The sequence below is a fragment of the Mustela nigripes genome, chromosome 6, assembly GCF_022355385.1.
Source record: "Mustela nigripes isolate SB6536 chromosome 6, MUSNIG.SB6536, whole genome shotgun sequence".
Classification (NCBI taxonomy): Eukaryota; Metazoa; Chordata; class Mammalia; order Carnivora; family Mustelidae; genus Mustela; species Mustela nigripes.
Genome location: NC_081562.1, coordinates 104,241,420 through 104,260,570, shown reverse-complemented (window position 1 = coordinate 104,260,570; position 19,151 = coordinate 104,241,420). Strand labels below are relative to the sequence as shown.

Genomic DNA, 19,151 nt, shown 5'->3' with positions numbered 1-19,151 from the left:
GCCTGGGATCGAGTCCCACATCGGGCTCTCTGCTCAGCGGGGAGCCTGCTTCCTCCTCTCTCTCTGCCTGCCTCTCTGCCTACTTTCGATCTCTCTCTGTCAAATAAATAAATAAATCTTAAAAAAATAAATAAATAAATAAATAAATAAATAAATAAAAAATCAAAGAGGGGCGCCTGGGTGGCTCAGTGGTTTAAAGCCTCTGCCTTCGGCTCAGGTCATGATCCCGGGGTCCTGGGATCAAGCCCCGCATCGGGCTCTCTGCTCAGCGGGGAGCCTGCTTCCTCCTCTCTCTCTCTCAGCCTGCCTCTCTGCCTACTTGTGATCTCTGTCAAATAAAATAAATAAAATTTAAAAAAAATTAAAAAATCAAAGATTCAAATCAAGTAAATTATTATTAATAAACACCAGTTCATTTTCAACTCTTCCTTATTGTTGATCTGTTATGTCTGTGTTGCCTTTAGAATGAAAGCTCTTGAGAATCTAATGTTCACTCTGTTTTGAGAATAGGAAAGAGGCGTTAGCTGGTCCTGCCCCCCACAAGGGTAAATCAGGGTTTTGGTGCTACCTTGCTCTCATTGATAGCCCCTGGAAAGGTAGCCAGCCTTCTGGCAACCTCTGGGAAAATGGAGTACCCAGATACAAATAGAGAAGAGGCTTGGTACAGGGCGCCCCCTCCTAAGAGCTCGGCCACCACTTGAGGGCGCCAGAGGCCCAGAGCGTGGAGGCTGAGGCCTGCAAACCCCTCATGCTGTCCCCTCCAGCACCTCCACCCGCTCCACGTGCAGCACCTCCACCTGCTCCACGTGCGCTCATACACACTGTGATCAGAAAGTCTTGCAAGAAGGAGGAGGACCCCCAGAGCTGACCTTGTTTTCTCTTTTGGCGTGCGATTAAATACGTGGTCTGATGTTCAGTTTTCCAAGAGTTCAATATCTTGGGTTGTTTTCGAAACATGTACCATTGATAGTCAGGCACGCAGCCCCTGGGGCTGTTATGTTGTCAGACTTCTGGATGGGAAGGGTCATAGATTTCTTTCTCTCTCTCTCTCTTTTTTAAGATTTTATTTATTTATTTGACACAGAGATCACAAGTAGGTAGAGAGAAAGAGAGAGAAGCAGGCTCTCTGCTGAGCTGAGAGCCCAATGCAGGGCTCCATCCCAGGACCCTGAGATCATGACCTGAGCCAAAGACAGAGGTTTAACCCACTGAGCCACCCAGGTGCCCCAGGGTCATAGATTTCTATATTGCCGCATTCTACTAACTTCCCTTGACACGCACCCACCCCTACAGGGAATTAAAGAAACTCTAAGGAAACTGCTGTTGTTGGTTGCAGAGGACTTTTTTTTTTTTTAACTAAAAAGTTAGTGAATATGTAAATTGAGATCTTGTGACCTCCCTAGGAGGGGCCCCGTAGAGAAAAGTTTGAGGTGGTTCCCTAAGATCCCATCCTAACTAATCCTGTCTTCTCTCCCTGTTCGAAGTTAAATGAACTAGTGGTGGGGGACACCAGCGGGAAGCTGTTCGTGTATAAGAATGATGACAGCCGGCCGTGGCTCACCTGCTCCTGCCAGGGCATGGTCAGTGTTCAACTCCCTGGGGTTTGAGGGGCAGAGGGATCCTTCCTGTCAAGGCTGAGCCCCACAGGAGTCCACCAGTGTGTCCCCAGTTCACCATCTCCTCAGCCCAGCTGTTCTTTCGGGGTTCATTCAATTCAGGGAGGGGAGCCACCAGGCGACGCGCTCCCAGCTTCTGGGCTGGTTTTTATTTTCTGTTGTGGAGTTGCTTCCTTAGTACTCCAAAGCTGCCAAGGTCATCTGAGCTTATATAGTAGAAAATGGGGGGTAAGACTTTGAAGAAGTCTAGAAATAAACTGGCTATCCTGATGTGAAACTTCTGTTCAGCCCAGACCATCTTTACCACTTTAGGTCTTCCTGTTGGTGTCTGGGGTAGAACCAAACTCATCGCGTAAGAACTCCATTAGCGTGAACTATTAGTGTAGGTCACAGGGCACAAGTTTTCAGCGAAAACTGGTAACAAACCTCTCCTTGTTTCCTGGAGTTTAAGGAGTACTGGCCTCCCTCAGTGTGTCTCCCCTTTTCTTTGCAGCTGACTTGCGTTGGGGTCGGAGATGTGTGTAATAAAGGAAAGGTAAGAACCCTAGGGGATGTTGGGACTTCGGTAGAACTCCAAGGCTTTACCTAGATTGACCCCCATCTCCTGGTGGAAACCAGTCGAGAGTTAAAGGCTTCAGCCCTCTCACTTCTGTGCTTTAGTGACGAGGCTCATGCCCCAACTTCCCTCCCCAGCTCATCCCTCCCATGCCTCTGTTTCTTCCAGAACCTGGTAGTGGCGGTGAGTGCAGAAGGATGGTTTCACCTGTGTGACCTGACACCTGCCAAGGCCCTGGATGCTTCTGGGCACCACGAGAGCCTGACGGCAGAGGAGCAACATCCAGTGTTCAAACAGCATATCCCTGCCAACACCAAGGTCATGCTGATCAGCGACATCGGTGGGCATGGCCGTCTGCAAGCAGCCGGGGGAATAGGAGTCAATGGGTAGTAGAGCTGATCTCAAGGGATTCGGGGAGGTAGTTAGCGTTCATGTGTGCAGTTATTATGCATTTTATGTTGAGTTACTGAGCTCCCATTATAAACTAGGTGTTGTTCTAGGCAGTGGGACTGCAGCAGTGAAAAAAACAGACAGAAGTCACTGCCTTCTTGGACCCTTACTGGGAAAGGGCACAAGAGAAACAGTGTAGAACACTGTAAGAAAATGGAGTCCTATATGAGAAGGTCGGATGTGCCATGGAGAAAAGAAACCATGTAAGGGGGCTAGCAAGTGTCAGGGCAGAGAAGTAGAGGTACCAATTCTAAAGGGAGCTGGTGGGGAAGCCATTGCTGGGAAGGTGACATTTGGCCAGACACTGAAGGTGGCAAGGGAGCCTGCCCTACAGATACAGGGCTTGATGTCCTGGCTGGAAGCTGCCCGGAAGGCTGTGGGAGGTACGTGGCGTGATTTGGGACACTCGGGTTGTGTATCTGACAGAAGCAACAGGAGGGAAGCCGTGATAGGACCCACGGAGCCGTTGGGTCCGGCGGGGGTGGGGGTTAGTGTTCCATGCAAAAGGCAGGCAGGGGAGCAGGTGCAGACACAGTGCTTGCGGGTTCACATCAGGTGTGAGGTTGTGGTGGGTGAATGTGCCAGTAGCGGTGGTGGTAGCAGAGGAGCAGGGAGGACACATGTGAAGGATGCAAGCTCGTGACTACACATTCGGCTCCAAACGCATCTGTCTTTCTGGATCTGCAGATGGAGATGGGCGTTGCGAGCTGGTGGTAGGTTACACAGACCGCGTGGTCCGGGCTTTCCGCTGGGAAGATCTGGGCGAGGGCACTGAGCATCCCATGGGACAGCTGGTGTCCCTCAAGAAATGGACGCTGGAGGGTCAGGTGAGAGGCTGAGTGTGGGGCTCAGGGGCCTCAGGGGGCAGGGAGGAGGCCCCCTCCAGGAAAGGGAGCACAGTCATGGGCCTGGGTTTAGGGTGGGAGAAAGAGAACATGTCCTTGTTGAGAGAAATCCAAAGAAGAGAGTTTCAGATCAGGGTGTGAGGGGCAAGTGACTAACCATTGGCAGAGAGAGGGGAGCACTGGGTAACGAGGGTGCAGGTGGTGTGATGTGCTCTACGGCACGGCCATAGGACATATTCCCGTGGAGAGCAGGTGGGTTGTATGGAGAGAATGGAACCGAGTAGGAGCCCTGTGAACTTGCATTCTTCCTCCTGCTCCTGCCCTTGAAGCCCGGGGCACTGTTTCCAGGGCCCCTACCCCACGCTCTCCCCTGTTCTCTGCAGGGTCCCACTTCTGCCCCAGCCCTCTGTCAGCCCCTGTTCCCTGGTGTAGGTGGACAGTCTCTCGGTGACTCCCGGGCCCCTGGGTGTGCCAGAACTGATGGTATCTCAGCCGGGCTGTGCTTACGCCATTCTGCTGTGTACCTGGAACAAGGACACCGGGCCCCCCCCAACCTCAGAGGGAGCCCTGGAGGGCAGTAGGTAAGGGAGCAGACCTGTGGACGGCGTGGGGTGCATGGAATCCAGAGGGGCTCCCGGATTTCCATGGCAGCAGATGGGTCTGTAGTTGACAGAGCTGCTTCAGCTGGGTCCCAGCATGGCACCTCTTCCCCACTACAGAAGATTATTTGGGGACCCAGGGAATCCTAGGCTTTCACCTTGTAGCACCTGGAGGAGATTCCAAGATTCTAACTTGGCAGTTCTGTCTCTCTCTTTTCTTCTACTTGCCACACGGGCCAGACAAGGCTCAGTGGTCGGTGTCCAGGCTGATTCACATCCTGGGAGATCGGGGCTAGAAAAGTACTGGAGAACTAGGCTCTCCTGATCCCCATTTAGTATCCCCCTCCACCCCACACAGGGACACCCTGGCTGCCCGAGATGTCATGTTGCACCAGACTTCTGGCCGCATCCACAACAAGAACGTCTCCACCCACCTCGTTGGCAACATCAAACGAGGTGAAGGTGGGCTGGGGGCGTGAGAGGGAGCCGAGGGGAGGGGCCAGCATCAGTCCTGGGAGAAGGGGGCTGCAGGGCCCTCCCTTTCTGCCTGCCTTGGACCGCCCCTCCCTCTGTACCCTCTGACCTTGGCTTGCCCTTCACCTTTTCTTCTTCCCGTCCTTCTGTCGCACCCACAGGCCACACCGCTGAGAGGGCTGGCTCTGGCCTATTTGCCCTCTGCACTCTGGATGGTGAGTTCCTGCTGGGGTTGGGGGCTGCGTGCATGTGGGGTCTGCTCAGGGGTCCTTCATGCCCACCCTGGCCTGCCTGTCCTCCCCTCCTCCACCCGCAGGGACCCTGAAGCTGATGGAGGAAGCAGACAAGCTGCTGTGGTCAGTGCAGGTGGATCACCAGCTCTTCGCCCTGGAGAAACTGGATGTCACGGTGAGAGGAGCAGCCTTACCTCCCTGACACGGAGAGATGAGATTTAAGCGAGACATCCTCCCTTCTCAATTCCCTCTCCGTCTCTTCAGACGGACTCTAATGCGTCTCAAGTGCGTCTGTCTGCCCGTATCCCTCGGAGCTCAGCCCCGTTCCCTTCCCAGCAGCACAGTGCCTGCACCAGTGGTTTGGCAGCAATAACGGGTCTAACGAGAAATAAGTTACTAGGGTCCAGAAGTGAGTTCTTCGCCCCCCCACTCCTTCTATCATTTTTTTCTCGTCTGTGTCTGAGCCCCTCTTGACTAAGGCTGCGGCCCCTGCAGCCTGCATGCGGGGCCAGACTTGTGCACGTGTGATGGTTAGGCGAAGAGGCCCAAGGCTTTAAAGCCGGGAGACCAGGTCGGGTTTGAGCCCTGATTCTATGCCGTCTCCCTTCCCTGCTGCGTGACCTCGCGTGAGTGGCTTCACTTCCATCGACTGAAGCTTCCTCCGTAGGAGACTGGGAATATTGTTGCCCCCGTGGGCTGTGTGGCCACAGACGCGAGGAGCAAGGTCAGTAAGAAACTTAGGCTCATTTTCTTCCCAGCTGGCTGTTGAGCACACAGGGCCAGGTGCACTGCTCCTTCATTTTTCACCCAGGCCCCATCACGAGGGCTCTTGGCACAGCAGCTGCTGGTCACCCCTGCAGCCTGGTCTCTGGCCTTTTGCAGGGCAATGGGCATGAGGAGGTGGTGGCCTGTGCCTGGGATGGACAGACATATATCATTGATCACAACCGCACCGTTGTCCGCTTCCAGGTGGACGAGAACATCCGAGCCTTCTGTGCAGGTGGGACCCTGGCCCATGGCCCCTCTCTCACCACACTTGTCCACCCTTGTGTCCACTGTCTCCGCCTCCCCTAACTTGAGTCTTCATAAACAGATGAGTTCTTTGGCACTTGTGTTAGAGGGTGACGGTGGGTACTAGGTTGCCATCTGTACAGGTTTTTTGTTTTGGGGTTTTTTTTTAAGCGCAAGCAGAGTGGGGGCAGAGGGAGAAGCAGGCTCCCTGCTGAGCGAGGAGCCCAATGCAGGACTCAATACTAGGACCCTGAGATCATGACCTGAGTCAAAGGCAGACGCTGAACCCACTGAGCCATTCAAGCACCCTTTACAGTTTTAAATAAGGAATAAAGGAGAGTGATAGACCTACCTCTGATTATCTTCACAAATGTGCTGAGTTTGGAGCATCTGGGTGGCTCAGTTAAGCGTCTGCCTTATGCTCAGGTCATGATCCCAGGGTCTTGAGATTGAGTCCCATGTTGGGCTCCTTGTTCAGCAGGAAGTCTATTTTCACTCTGCCTGCCACTCCCTGACTCATTCTCTCTTTCTTTGTCTCTCTCTGTCTCTCTCTCATCAAATAAATAAAACCTTAAAAAAAAAGAAGAGCTAATTTAAAAAAGAATGGGCTGAGTTCTTATCTCTCTCTCTCTGTCAAATAAATAAAACCTTAAAAAAAGAGAGAGAGAGACTAATTTTAAAAAGAATGGGCTGAGTTCTTATCATCTCTCCGTCTGGGATGTGTGAACACACTGCAAAGTTCTTTCCCATCTGAGCGTGTCAGAACTTGGTGAGGAACATTCTAGAGCATTGGTTCCAAATCGGGGACTTGAAAAGCAGCGCTGGCTCTTGCAGGGAACATGGGGATACCTTTGGTTGCTGAGGTGCTAAGAATTACACAGTGCTCTGGGGTTCATTCTCCAATGTCCTGAAAGGTTAAAATGCCTTTGAAGAAGGAACCGTGGCCATCTAAGAGAAGCCTGAGTTTCTGATTGTTTTTTGCTCATCTACCCCTTGGACTACCAAGACTCCCCTTCATTCCTCCAGGGCCATCACTCAGATGAGGACATCAACAGCTATCACTTTTAGGGTGCTATTCTGCCTGGTACTTTTCCATGTCTGAAATAGGCCACATATTTTACGTGTTTTTTTGTTGTTGTTGTTGTTAAGATTTTGTTTGACAGAGAGGGACACAGCAAGAGAGAGAGCACACAAGCAGGGGGAGTGGGAGAAGCAGGCTTCTTACTGAGCAGGAAACTGATGCGGGGCTTGATCCCAGGACTCTGGGATCATGACCTGAACCGAAGGCAGCCGCTTAACTATTGAGCCACTCAGGTGCCCCCTATTTTACCTATTTTTCTGAGTTCCCACTACAGAGAGAATAGAAAGAGGGCCTTTGGTTTTTGGCCTGCCGTCTATGGGAGAGTGGGAATGGCTGACTCCAAGGTCTGCGTCATAGGCTCTGCCCTTCCCCACTGGGACTGGAACCCCCTGACCTCCGTCTCACCCCCCACACCCCTCAGGCCTCTATGCCTGCAAGGAGGGCCGCAACAGCCCCTGCCTCGTGTATGTCACGTTCAACCAGAAGATCTACGTCTACTGGGAGGTGCAGCTTGAGCGGATGGAATCGACCAATCTGCTGAAACTGCTGGAGGTTGAGCCAGAGTTCCAGAACCTCCTGCAGGAGCTGGGCGTGGGTGAGTCCCAGGAGGGCTCACAGCTGGGGCAGCCCTGTGCCAGGTGCCCAGGAGATCCCCAACCTCTGACCCACCCCTTTCCTGTCCTCAGATCCTGACGATGTCCCAGCCGTCCGTGCCCTGCTTCACCAGACGCTCTACCATCCGGACCAGCCACCCCAGTGTGCTCCTGCAAGCCTCCACGATCCCACCTAACCGGACTTGCCCTCTTAGCTGAAAAAGGAGCCTCCTGAACCCCCCCGCCCCACCCCCCAGGTATCCATGGTGCTGGCAGAATAGGAAGCAAACATCACAGAGGGACATGGAAGGATGGCAGCCATCCTAGGGGGGCTGTGAACTGTAGCCTTCTTGGTCTTCTCAGTGAAAGAAGAGACGAGTTGGCCTTCTGTTCATTTCTTCGTGTACCTTACCCGTCACATCGGCAGGATTGTAGGACCCCAACCTCATTCCACATATGAGGGACCTCCCCCTCCCTCCTGGAGCTCCCCATTCTCCTTGTGTGGCAAACAAGCATGTTTGTGAGCCAGGAGCACAGGTCTTTTACATGGCTCCAACGCTTATAACGAAAGCAGGCTTTCGGGCCAGTGGAGCAATGAGTTAAGGGCTCTCCCCCGTTCCAGGCTCCATCTCCCCTGGCACAGCTCTAAGTCATTGGTATCCATGGTGATTACAGGAATGGCCCAGTGTTTTGCTTTTGAAGACGGTCTTTCCAGACATTTTACACTCTGGTCTTCACTGTTCCCACAACCCTGAGATGATTTTCTTCTGTTTATCAAAGAAGCCAGGTTAGCACTTCCTCATTTTGCCATGTTCTTTAAGTATTGTGTGGTTTCGTAGGCCTTGGTCCCTTTTTCCCCCCAAATACTTTGTCTATGAGACAACAGACATTCGAAATCTGGTGCAAGTTTAGGAGCCAGACCACAACCAGAATTGTATCTTGGGCCAATTTTACCCCTTCTGCTCTCGATTCTGCACACTCCCAAGCCGGTGTTTTTTCACATTACAGGTTGCCATCCTGTGGTGCGTTGTGGTCAGCATTTTTTGGCTGAACGAAATAGGATATAATAAAGTAGTGTGAGAAATGTCAGAGTATATTGCTCGCAATAGGAGAAGTATTGTTTTGTTACAATTGTGTGTGTGCTCTGAGTACAATGTAAAATGCATTTCTGGCCATGAGTTGTGCCTCAAGGAGTTTGAAAGACCTTGCTCTCAATTATCTCGACCCCAGCTAGATGGATCGAGCTGGGGAAAGGCCCACATTCACATCGCCTTTCTGTAAGGAAATCAGGGCAGAGTTACCAGTGCAGACGCTGATCAACATGGAGGAAGTCCAGAGGAGGAGACTGGCATAGAGAAACAGGTGTTTATTCAAATGGACAAGCAGCTGAGCTGAAGGCCAGCCCCTGGGTCCGGGGTCTGCAATTATAGAAGCAGCAAGAGGCAGAAGAGAAAAGGCAGCGCCAGGAAAGCAGAGGTGATGGGGCGGGGCAGGAGGCCTGAGGGGATCCTTATTACACATGTGCCCCCTCTGCTGCTTCTGAGGGCAGGGGACGTAGCTGGGAGAGGCGCGACCGGAGGTCAGAAGGCAGCTGGGTGGTAGCCGGTAGCCTGCTTCTCTGATCTACCCCGGGCTCCAGATTGCGTTTCCACTCCAAGGACTCCTCTGGTTTCCCAGCTGAGGTTAGTTAGACCACTCTCTTCCTCTACCCTGAATCCATGACCCGAGAGACTGAAACGAGCCCGAAAGGCACTCAAGGGTCCGGCTTCTTAAGGTCTGAGTTCCCCTCTTCACACTGAAAACAAAAAGCCTCCTTGTCCTTTCCCTTTGGGTCACAGCCAGGTGGTGGATAGAAAGCCACTGGTTCCAAAATCGGACAAGCTCAAGCCCAGGAGGCAGAGATGAGGGGAAGGGAGGTCTAACGAGGTGAACAGTTCCAGAAACAAGAAGGAATCCTGGTTAGGTGGAGGCTGAGGACTGAGCACCTGCCCTCCTTTCCACCTTGTGGGGCAGTTCCTGACAGGGCCCCTCCGCCCCACCCCCCAGAGTTCAGGGTCCCGAGGTGTAAAAAAGCGAGGGGAGGAGGAGAGCTGCGGGGGGAAGTAGTGGAGGTCCATCCGAGGTCTCGCACGGGGCGATTACTCACTTCAGACGTTGGCAGCCCCAGAAAAGGTAACTAAGGAAGCCCCCAGCCTGGCCGTCCTCACCTTCCAGTGTACCGGAGTACTCGCTTGCCCTGTGAGCAGTCATGTGCGGAATCAGAAAGGTGGGCGTCAGCAGGGACAGGACCCCGGGTGAGGTGCGGCAGTCTAGCTGGGAGAGGTAACGAGCCCCTGAAGCCGAGGTGGGCAGGATGCAGGAGTGAAGGCCACTGAGGGGTGGGAAGCGTGGACGGCGGGGAACGGGAAGGGTGGTGCAGGCTGCGGCCTTTGACTCGGGCCAGTTCCCACCACGCCATGCTTAACGTCCTTTTCTGCAGTCCTAACTTGGAGGAGAACAGGGAGAGAGAAGCCAGGCCCCTGAGGTCACGGGCCCTCTCTCTGGAAGACTCCTGGAGGATTGGGCAGTGGCTGAGAAGCAGAGAGGAATGTGGTCGACCGAGGGAAACGGCGCGGCAGGGGACAGGGTGGCGACAGGAGGGACAGACTCAGTCATCCCCAGCTACTTGGCTGTAGTGATGCCCCATTCCTCCATCCAGCAATTCCCCAAGGCAAGGTCCTTCCCCTTGGGGACAGACTGGTTCAGCAGTCACTGGCCAGGCTCTTGGTACAGAGGCAGGAAGGGCAGCTCTGGGAAGGGGGCTCTCAGACGTAGTACTCCACGATCCAGGTCTATGCAGCACTGTGGGGACAGGGAGGGGACACAAGCGTCTCTCAGCAGGGAGCCCCTCTCGGGGGGCCCTCCCACTTCCCACAGGCTCCCCCTACTCCTTGCTCTTCCCCCTGGCTTCCATTCGCCTGGAGTCCTGGGCTGGGGGTGGGGGTTGGGTGGGCAGTGGGATCTGGTTCTTATTTTTTGCTTGTGGGCAAATGAGAAACCTCTAAGGAAGCAAAGGTGAAATCAAGACATCTCCAGGTCTTCCTTATCAGAAGCTGACCACACCTGTGCCTTTTAACCCCCTTTTCCCAGCCCTCTGGGTGAGGCCCCCAAGTGGGGGTCAAGCGCTAGCATCCTCCTTACCTTGAGAGAAAGTAGAGTCTGTAGTCCAAGACAGAACTCGGGACTCTCCACGTCTGCCGGAATCGTTTGAAAACAGAAGAGGCTGGAGGGGCCCCCAGCGGTCCCGGTGCCCTCCTGCCAATGCTCCCTGCTGTCTGCCCTCCCCCTCCCGCAGGTCTGAAGATCCAGACCCAGGGACTGGGGACACCCCGTAGGGTGCCAGCCTTTGCCCCAGCCGGGAGAGGAAGGTGGAAGAGGACGAAGAGGGCTGGGAATGAAGGCAGGACTCACCCACCACCTGGGCCGAGCAGGCCACTGTCTCCTGGCCCAGCTGTAGCTCTAGCTGCTCTACCTGGGTGGGGGGCCCAGGTGCCAGGCCCCCACCCGGGGCTTTGAGGACCTTCTTCCCTAACCTGTGATTAGGAAGCAAAGGTTATGGCCCCCACAGCCCCCAGCCCCAGCCCCAGCTCCAGCCCCTTAGTCAGCTGATACCCCTCCCCACCACACTTGGGTTCTCATCCAATAACCTGGCCCCATGTGGTGTCGAAATCCTTGTCTTTGCTATCAGAGCCCCCCTCATTTTTTAACTACAGCTTTCTTGATATATACTAGATATACCCTAAAAGTCACCCTTTTATAAATGCAGTGGTTTTTAGTGTATCATAGAGTCATACAACTACTACTATGTCATTTCAGAATATTTTTTGAATTTTTTCCGCCATCCATTCTTTTGGGCTGGGCCCTTACCCCAGGCGGCTGAGGCATCCAGCAGAGATCTGGTTGTGGTGGGTGCCTGTGTCCACGGCCACCCGAAGCTCCTGGTCTCGGCACTGAGAAAGAGGGTCATGGGAGACTCCATGAGCCCCCCGGGAAAATGGATTGGGCTTGGATCCTTCACCTTTCCCAGCCTTGGATGATTCCCTCTCCGAAACGAGTGAAAGGAAAGAATTGAATCTTTCCAAGTGATTTTTATGGCACTTGTCCAGTTGAGGCCACACCAGCTCTTAGAGGAAGGAATCCAAAAAGGAAGTAGAGCTGCCCGTGGGGAGTCCATACTCTTGGGAATAACTTGGCCAGAAATGGAGATCTGCTCATGGAGAGGAATTCTTGGGAAGCTGAGGGCCTGGCTTAGAGAGGTCTGGATGAGGCATAGAGGAGGGGGTGAGACCAGGCCGCCCTGCGGGGAACTTCAGATGTGGGTAAGCGCCAAGCTTACCACGGAAACGAAGACTGGTTCGCTTTCTTCTGGATATACACAGACATATAGGGTGACGATTGGATACCCCAAATGCACGTAATTTTCTCATCCCAGACGTCTGTTGAGCACCTGCTGTGTGTGAGATTTGTGGCTGGGAGGCACAGGGGTAAAGGCTGAGCTTGCGCGTGAGGGAAGTGTCAGTAACTAGTGCACACTAGCGAGTGTTAAGGTCTACGAAAGGACTGGGTGTGAAGTGCCCTAGACAAGAGGGAGGAGAGGCTGTTTCCTCCTGGGGAAGTCAGAGAGGGTTTCAAGAAGGAGGGACCATATGAGGCTGTCACCTTGGAATGCACGAGCTTTTTCTGAGTGTGTAGGTTGGGGGTGGGGTTGCAGGCTGCCTACATGCACGGTGGTCCATGGACATACAAGACATTGAAGAGCATTTACACATTCACATTCGAAGATTATATTTGATAAAAGGAAGGAGGAATGACCATGACAGGTGGAACAGCACGGAGAGAAGAGGCAGAGAGTAAAGAATGTACAGGATTCCATTTTTTGGTCCAAGCCGCGGGGAGAGGTGCCTTTTCTCCCTCCCTCCTTCTCCCACCGCCCAGGGGAGAAAAGGGGCTGGCAGAAGTGCGCCAGTCACAGGCAGGACTGTTCGTGAAAGCCTGTGCCGTGGTGGGTTGGGGGGGCCTTCTCACCTTGCAGTTGACCAGAAGAGCCAGAGTCTCTGTCTTGCTGGTCTTCCTCCTGCTCTCCTGGCCGTGAATCTGGGCCTGCACCAGGGGAGACTCCCCCTGAAGCCGACTCTGGTTTCCTTCCACCAGGCGTCTCTGGATCACGCTATGCGGCTGCTGGCTCCGTCCCAAAATAAAGAAGGCAGACGGGTCTAAACCCGAGTATCCAGGCCACTCAGTTCTCCCGCCTGGGAGTCATCCCACAATGTCCCCCCTCCCAACCCCACCCCAGTCCTGCATCTCACTAGAGTAAGGAACCAGCAGTCAGAGCGTTATAGCAGACTCAACCCCAAGATCACATCATGCCAGTTTCGGGGGACCCCAGAGGATGGCTCAGCAATGAAGAAATGGGAACAGGAGAACAGTCCCTTTTAGATTAGACTGACCTATAGGTGACAGGACGTCTCAGAAACTAGTATGATTGGGGAGCTTTTATCGCCGGTCTAGAACATTATTTTTTACTTTTTTTCTGTTACCCCTTTGACCTCACCCTTCCGTGTACTGCAGATCCCAGGGTTGGTGATGTGATGAAAAAAAAAAAAAAAAAATCAGTAACAACAACAGAAAACAAAAGAAGTCACATCCTCAAAACTAGGATGCTTGAACTCTTCCCCACCTGAAACCACCTTTACTCTGTCTGGTCACTTCACTTCCTAAGTTCCGTCAGCTTTGTCTTCTGTATTTATCCAGTCCACCCCTGCTTTGTCTTACTGGTTTTGTTCAAGCCTCACCCCAGCTGTCTGGGTCACCAGACCGCCCTCCCTAAATTCCCAAGAAACTGCCTCCAGTACTGTTTCCTCCCACATACACCTGCTCAAGGCCAGTGATGAATCTAAAACCCTCACGATTCAGAGTGTGATCCTCAGATCGGTAGCCTTAATGTCACTTGGAAGCGACACTTAACTGAATCAGAAGCTTCCTTTTAACAAGATGCCCTGATGATTTGTGCATATAAGTCGAAGTCTGAGGAGCTCCAAAGTGAAACAAAACTAACTCTGTTACTCCTGTTTAAAATCAATCAAAGCACAGCCGCGTATTGTCGCTTACTTGATAAAGCCCAAACTTTCTTTTTTCTTCTTTTTTAAAGATTTTATTTATTTGACAGAGATTACAAGTAGGCAGAGAGGCAGGCAGAGAGAGAGGGGGAAGCAGGCTCCCCACTGAGCAGAGAGCCCGAGGTAGGGCTCGATCCCAGGACCCTGAGATCATGACCTGAGCTGAAGGCAGAGGCTTAACCCACTGAGCCACCCAGGCTCAGGCGCCCCAAGCCCAAACTTTCTAAGGTGATGCACAGCCCAGGGGACCTGGCCACTGCTTGGTCTTTAGCCTCATCCCCCACTCGGCACATCTGCTGCCCCCATGCCCCTGTTTGTACTGCTCACAGCACGCTGCTGTTTGCCTCCACACCTTGGCTCCTGCTCAGCACCCCCACACCCCGAGACTCCTCTTTGTCCTCTTTTTCTAGCCAGCCTGGATAACTGGATACTTTTTCAGAACTACTCTTTATTTGGGAGAGAGGTTTGTATTTAAGTCTGAAATTCCATACATATCCTGTAATTAATGTGCGGTTTGCCTCCTCCAGGAAGCCCTCTCTGACTTCTTTGTACTCTTTTTTTTTTTTTTTTAAGATTTTATTTATTTATTTGACAGACAGAGAGTACAAGTAGGTAGAGAAGCAGGCAGAGAAAGAGGAGGAAGCAGGCTCCCTGCCGAGCAGAGAGCCTGATGCGCGGGGCTTCATCCCAGGACCCTGGGATTATGACCTGAGCGGAAGGCAGAGGTTTTAACCCACTGAGCCACCCAGGCGCCCCTTCTTTGAACTCTTCATTCTGCACACTGGGCTCAGCCCAGCACCCCTTCCCTTAGCTCCCTTTGTAATGTTTCTCACAGATGGAATTTGTGGATTTTAATTCCCCCATTAGCCTGGAGAGCCTGTGAGGTCAGGTCTTTGTATCCCAAGGCTTAGCTTTACATATAGTAGGCACTCAGTAAATGTTTGTTGAAGAATGACTATTTCTGTCCAGGCTGCACACGTGCTTCTCCACCTATCCTCACTTCTTGGGAACCTGGGACTGTTTCTCTGCCCTTGGTTTAATGAGGCCCTTGAGGCCAGCTGCTCCTGCCAACAAGGCTGCCGCCAGGAGACCCATCTCTGGGAAAAGGGCAGTGAACCCTGGGACTGGCCAGAAAGAGCAGCCTTGCCGTTCCCAGCTCTCCTCCCGCCTTTCCCACTAGGAGTACAGGCTTCAGGCTCCCCAGTGCTGTGCAGTTTGCTCCAGAGTTATCCTAGGGAGGGAGACAGTGGGGTCCTCCCAGGCTGCCATGTCTTCACTCCCAAAGCCACACAACGAAACTGCTTGAGATCAATCCGGGAGGTCCTGAGGCAGATCTCAGGACCCAGCCATTCTGGGATGGTAGTGTTAATAAAGCCTCTTCTCCAGGGCCAGAAATTTGTAGGATGGTCTCCAAACCATAGAGACTTTGAGGTCCTTGCCACCGGGAGCCAAAGGACCAGCTCCCCCTTTGCCCTCTTTCTCCCTATTTCTCAGCTGTGCTCGCCATGTCCGCCAGGAGGGAGCAGCTCTGAAGTTCCCTGAACTGAGATCTTGGTCTGGTCACCTTTCCTCTCTGGGAGCTGCTGGGAATCAGATGGGAATCGGTGCCTCTCGGCTGGGTTCCTGGAGGGGGACCGTTCGTCTAGGAGGAATCTGGTAGGGCTAGGTCAGGAAAGGGAGTGAGGGGCTATGTTAGCCTCCTGGCTAACGCTGGGCTGAGACCCCTGGGGTTGACTTTGTGCTCTCAGGTTGTAGGACAGGCCTCCTTTCAGATCCTCTGACGAGGAACTGGGTGAGGTTACAAGGGCTTGGAAGCCTTCCTTTCTTGGAGCTTATTTTCTCTCTTAAGCTAAATGGAGTAGGAGCTGGAGGAACAATACAAATTAGACCTTTGATAGCAATTTCTATTCTCCAGGCACTCTTCGAAGCTCGTTATATGCGACTCCCACAGCAACCCAATGAGGGAGATACTACTAATTTGGTTCTCGTTTAGCAGATGAAGAAGCAAGCTCAGAGCCATTAAGCAACCTATCCAAGGTAGGAAGTGGCAGAGCCAGGATCTGAACCCAAGCAGTTGCCTGGCTCCAAAGCCCACGGTCTTCACCACTGTCCCAGAGGGACATGAGTGTAGGCAGCTGTCCCCTGGCCCACTCACCTCCTCATTGTTACACACACACCCTCCACACGCCCCCTCCCCTCTGAAGGCCATAGCTGCTGCATGGAGATGGAAGGAAAAGAGCCTGGAGGGGCCTGTTTCCCTACAAGGGAGTGAGAGGGTACTCAGGAGGCCAGTGGCCCAGCCAAGAGCCATACAAAACCCTGGGGCTTAGGAAAGGACAGAGGCCCTTACTGCTTCCATTGTGCAGGGAAAAAAAGCCCAGTGAATGGCCAGAGCTGGTAGGAGAGAATCTGTTGTTTTGGGATAGGACAGAAACCACAGCCCTGAACCAGCCAGGCCTCCAGGCCCTTCCAGCAGCAAATGCGTGCTCCAGAAGGTTCCTGTGTCCTTGCAAGCCTCTTTTCCTAAATAGCACAGCTCCTCATCACCCCAGGATAAATCTTGGACTATTTGGGAGAAGCTGAGCAATGCCAGCAGGGTCTCCCGGAGCCCCCAAGCCCTGGGAACATCCCCAGTGAAGAGTCTGAGAACGGTCAGAGTGGAGCCCCTCTAGCTGGGACGAGCTCTGCCCCATTCTCAGCAAGGGAGAGGGGATCTGAAGGCTTAGGGACTGTCCTTTCCGGCCCTCCACCCCCTTCCCCAGGACAGAGGGAGGTGAAGAGGAAGGGTGCGGGAGAGGGCTGCCTCACCAAGTCCTTGGAAGTGCCGAGCCTCTTGAGGCTGTCCAGGGGGAGCAGGTCGGCAGAGTCCTTGTGCAGGAACTGGGTGGCCTGTCTGAGCCGGCGCTGCTGGCTCAGGGGGGCTCGGTCCCCCGGCGCTGCCTCCTGTCCTCTCCTCCTGGAGTCTCCCTCCTCTCTCCTGGCCTCCTGCCTGGTGCTTATGGCCCCTGCGGGGCTCGGCGAGCTTGATGAGCAGGGTGGGGGCTGCCGAACCGTCCTTCCCTCCATCCCCTCTGCCTCCTGTGGCCCAGCCTTGCTTCCCGCCTGCCCCAGCTCCCGGGGCGGCAGCTCTCCTGAGAGGAGGGTCTCCCCGGGGGCAGAGGAAATCAATAAATAATGGGCAGGAGCGGCGGCGCCAGAGATTGCAGTAGAGGGAGTGAGGCTCCAGCTGGAAAAACCCAGCGCTCCCAGAGATGGGGGGGCGGGGGTTGACAGGGCCTGCAGGTGGCAGGCTCCACAGCACGGCCAACTCTGGGGTCCCGATGGAGTGTGTGTGTGTGTGTGTGTGTGTGTGTGTGTGTTGTATGTGTGCGCGCGTGCATTCCTGCAAGCGCGAGGGGGTGTAAGAGTGTTGTAAACTGTCAGGGTGTCCGTGCCAGCTTGTCTGAAAACCAGTGCATGTGGGTGTGTGTGTGTGGGGGGGGGGGGGGTCAGCCTGCATGCTTGGTGCGTGCGTGGGATGGAGGCACATGTGCCCACGTGCATGTGCCCTCCCCTCTCCTGGGGCTGCCCCACTGCTTTCTCCCCTGGGCTTCTTTGCTGTTTGGAGGGGGGGTGTGTGGGCCAATAACTAGGTTCAGAACAAAGAGGGGCAGCCTCAGAATGTCCTTCCCTCCTCTCCTCCCTGTCAACAGGAGAGGCTTCCCCTTTCTGGGTCTCAACCTCTCAGTGTAGCAGGTGTCCGATGTACTAGGGGTCTGGGTACTCTGGGGTCCGGATTCTGGGGGGCAGGGCTGGCAAGAGCTGCTCTGAATCTCCCCACAAGCGCCCCAGCTTCTCCCCTCCTCTTTAGGCAAGGCTGATTGAGTCCTGGTTCTTTAAGAAGCATTGTAATTCAAACACTCAGGAAGTTGTCAGGGATAACCGATACCTTTTAGTGGCCACCTCGGTGAAAAAAATAACCGAACTATTAGGACTCTAGTTGAAGCACTCCCGGCACCTGTCCTCCCCAGATGAACTCTCTTCCTCAGTCTGGTGTTTCACGATTCCCAGCCTTGTCCTTCTTCTCTTTATGCACATGCGTATATATGTATCCTAACAAACACATCATTGAGCTTTGCCTGATCCATTGCATATATCCTTCTGCAATTTCTTCTTTTTTTTTTTTGCTCAATATTTATTCAGATTTATATTTACTTATTTATTTATATTTAAATATTTATTTAAATTTATTAGAGGGATTCATCCATGAGATATGTATTGCCTTATTAATTCTCTTTAACTGCTGTATATTATTCCTCTGTGAATACATCACGTTTAGGAAATTTAGGTTATTTTTTGTTAGATTTTGTTTTTGTTTTAAGTAGGCTCCATGCCTAGCGTGAGGCTTGAGCTCATGACCCTGAGATCAAGAGTCACGTGCTCTACTGACTGAACCAGCCAGGTGCCCCTTAGGTCATTTTTCACTTACAAACAATGGTACTATGAATATATTTTTTCTTTATCGCATTTATTCATGTTCACAATACTATGAACACTTTTACACATACCTCCTGGGCACAGGTGTGAACATTTCTCTAGAGTACATACCTGGGTGTGGAATGGCTGGGGCATCAGATACACAGCTTCTCCCCCATTAGCATAGTGCCAACTTACCCTCCAGAGTATTTATATCAGTGTGCACTCCAGTGATCAGTGTTCAGGGGTTCCTTGCCCTCCACTTCCTCCCCAGCCCTTGGAATTAAACCTTTTTCAGCCCTGGCTCATCTGTCATCAGATTTTTCTAGCCAGTCTTTTATCTTCACCATCATCAAAATGCACTGGGTCAAACATCTGCTCACATGTGTTGGACACGTACAGGATGGGAACTCCAATTGAGCCCTACTCCCTAGGGGCTCAGTCTAACCCAGATATCACCAAGACGTACACACACATTCAGACAGATGAGATTTCCAACGGCCTCCTGCAGACCTACCCTGTGTGAGGCATTCTCCCAGCCATGACAATTATATGAGGAAGAATTGCATTGTGATCCCTGTTTCTAGATAAGAGAAGTAGCTAAGTGTTATGGGTCAAATTGTGACCCCCACAAATTTGTACATGAAAGTCCTAACTCGCAGCACTTCAGAATGTACCCTTACTAGGAGTTAGGGTCTTTAAAGAGAGAATCAAGTTAACATGAGGTCACTAGGGTTGGCCCTAATCCAATATGACTGTGTCCTTACTGAAAGGAAAAATTTGGGCACAGAGGTGCACACAGGAAGAACGCCACATAAACATGAAGGCTGAGAATGCATGCTGTATAAGCCAAAGGATGACAAAGATTGCCAGTATCCACCAGAAGCTGGGAGAAGGAGCGCCTGGCCAGATCCTTTTTCAGCATCTTCAGAAAGAACCAACCTTGCTGACACCTTGATCTTGGACTTCCAGCCTCCAGAACTGTGAGACAATACATTCCTTGGTTCAAGCCATCTGGTTAGTGGTACTTATTATGGAAGTCCTGGGAAGCTAATGTACCGAGACTTAGAAATCTCACCTAAC

At 52.8% G+C, this 19,151-nt stretch overlaps 2 protein-coding genes across 5 annotated transcripts in view; one reads left to right on the top strand and one right to left on the bottom strand.

Annotated features, from left to right (window-relative positions):
- The window catches only part of ITFG2 (integrin alpha FG-GAP repeat containing 2), a 12,380-nt gene extending 3,757 nt beyond the window's left edge, over positions 1-8,623 (top strand). The window contains exons 2-13 of one of the 4 annotated variants that reach the window (XM_059403823.1): positions 1,485-1,580; positions 2,110-2,151; positions 2,341-2,512; positions 3,310-3,449; positions 3,900-4,048; positions 4,425-4,522; positions 4,702-4,755; positions 4,857-4,948; positions 5,441-5,497; positions 5,656-5,773; positions 7,287-7,460; positions 7,552-8,623. In XM_059403823.1, the coding sequence (XP_059259806.1) occupies positions 1,485-1,580; positions 2,110-2,151; positions 2,341-2,512; positions 3,310-3,449; positions 3,900-4,048; positions 4,425-4,522; positions 4,702-4,755; positions 4,857-4,948; positions 5,441-5,497; positions 5,656-5,773; positions 7,287-7,460; positions 7,552-7,655 (1,296 nt within the window). In that variant the 3' untranslated portion in view covers positions 7,656-8,623. Of the gene's footprint in view, positions 1-1,484; positions 1,581-2,109; positions 2,152-2,340; positions 2,513-3,309; positions 3,450-3,899; positions 4,049-4,424; positions 4,529-4,701; positions 4,756-4,856; positions 4,949-5,440; positions 5,498-5,655; positions 5,774-7,286; positions 7,461-7,551 lie in introns of all 4 variants that reach the window. The other 3 variants (XM_059403822.1, XM_059403825.1, XM_059403824.1) reach the window with 3 other exon arrangements.
- Positions 8,624-9,544: 921 nt separating this feature from the next.
- On the bottom strand, positions 9,545-16,952 carry NRIP2 (nuclear receptor interacting protein 2). The gene is made up of 6 exons (XM_059404959.1): positions 16,422-16,952; positions 12,523-12,675; positions 11,365-11,447; positions 10,909-11,030; positions 10,639-10,691; positions 9,545-10,299 (listed from the first exon to the last, which is right to left on the bottom strand). The coding sequence occupies exons 1-6, from the start codon at positions 16,677-16,679 to the stop codon at positions 10,207-10,209; spliced, it is 762 nt and encodes a 253-aa protein (XP_059260942.1). The 5' UTR covers positions 16,680-16,952; the 3' UTR covers positions 9,545-10,206.
- Positions 16,953-19,151: the final 2,199 nt, after the last annotated feature.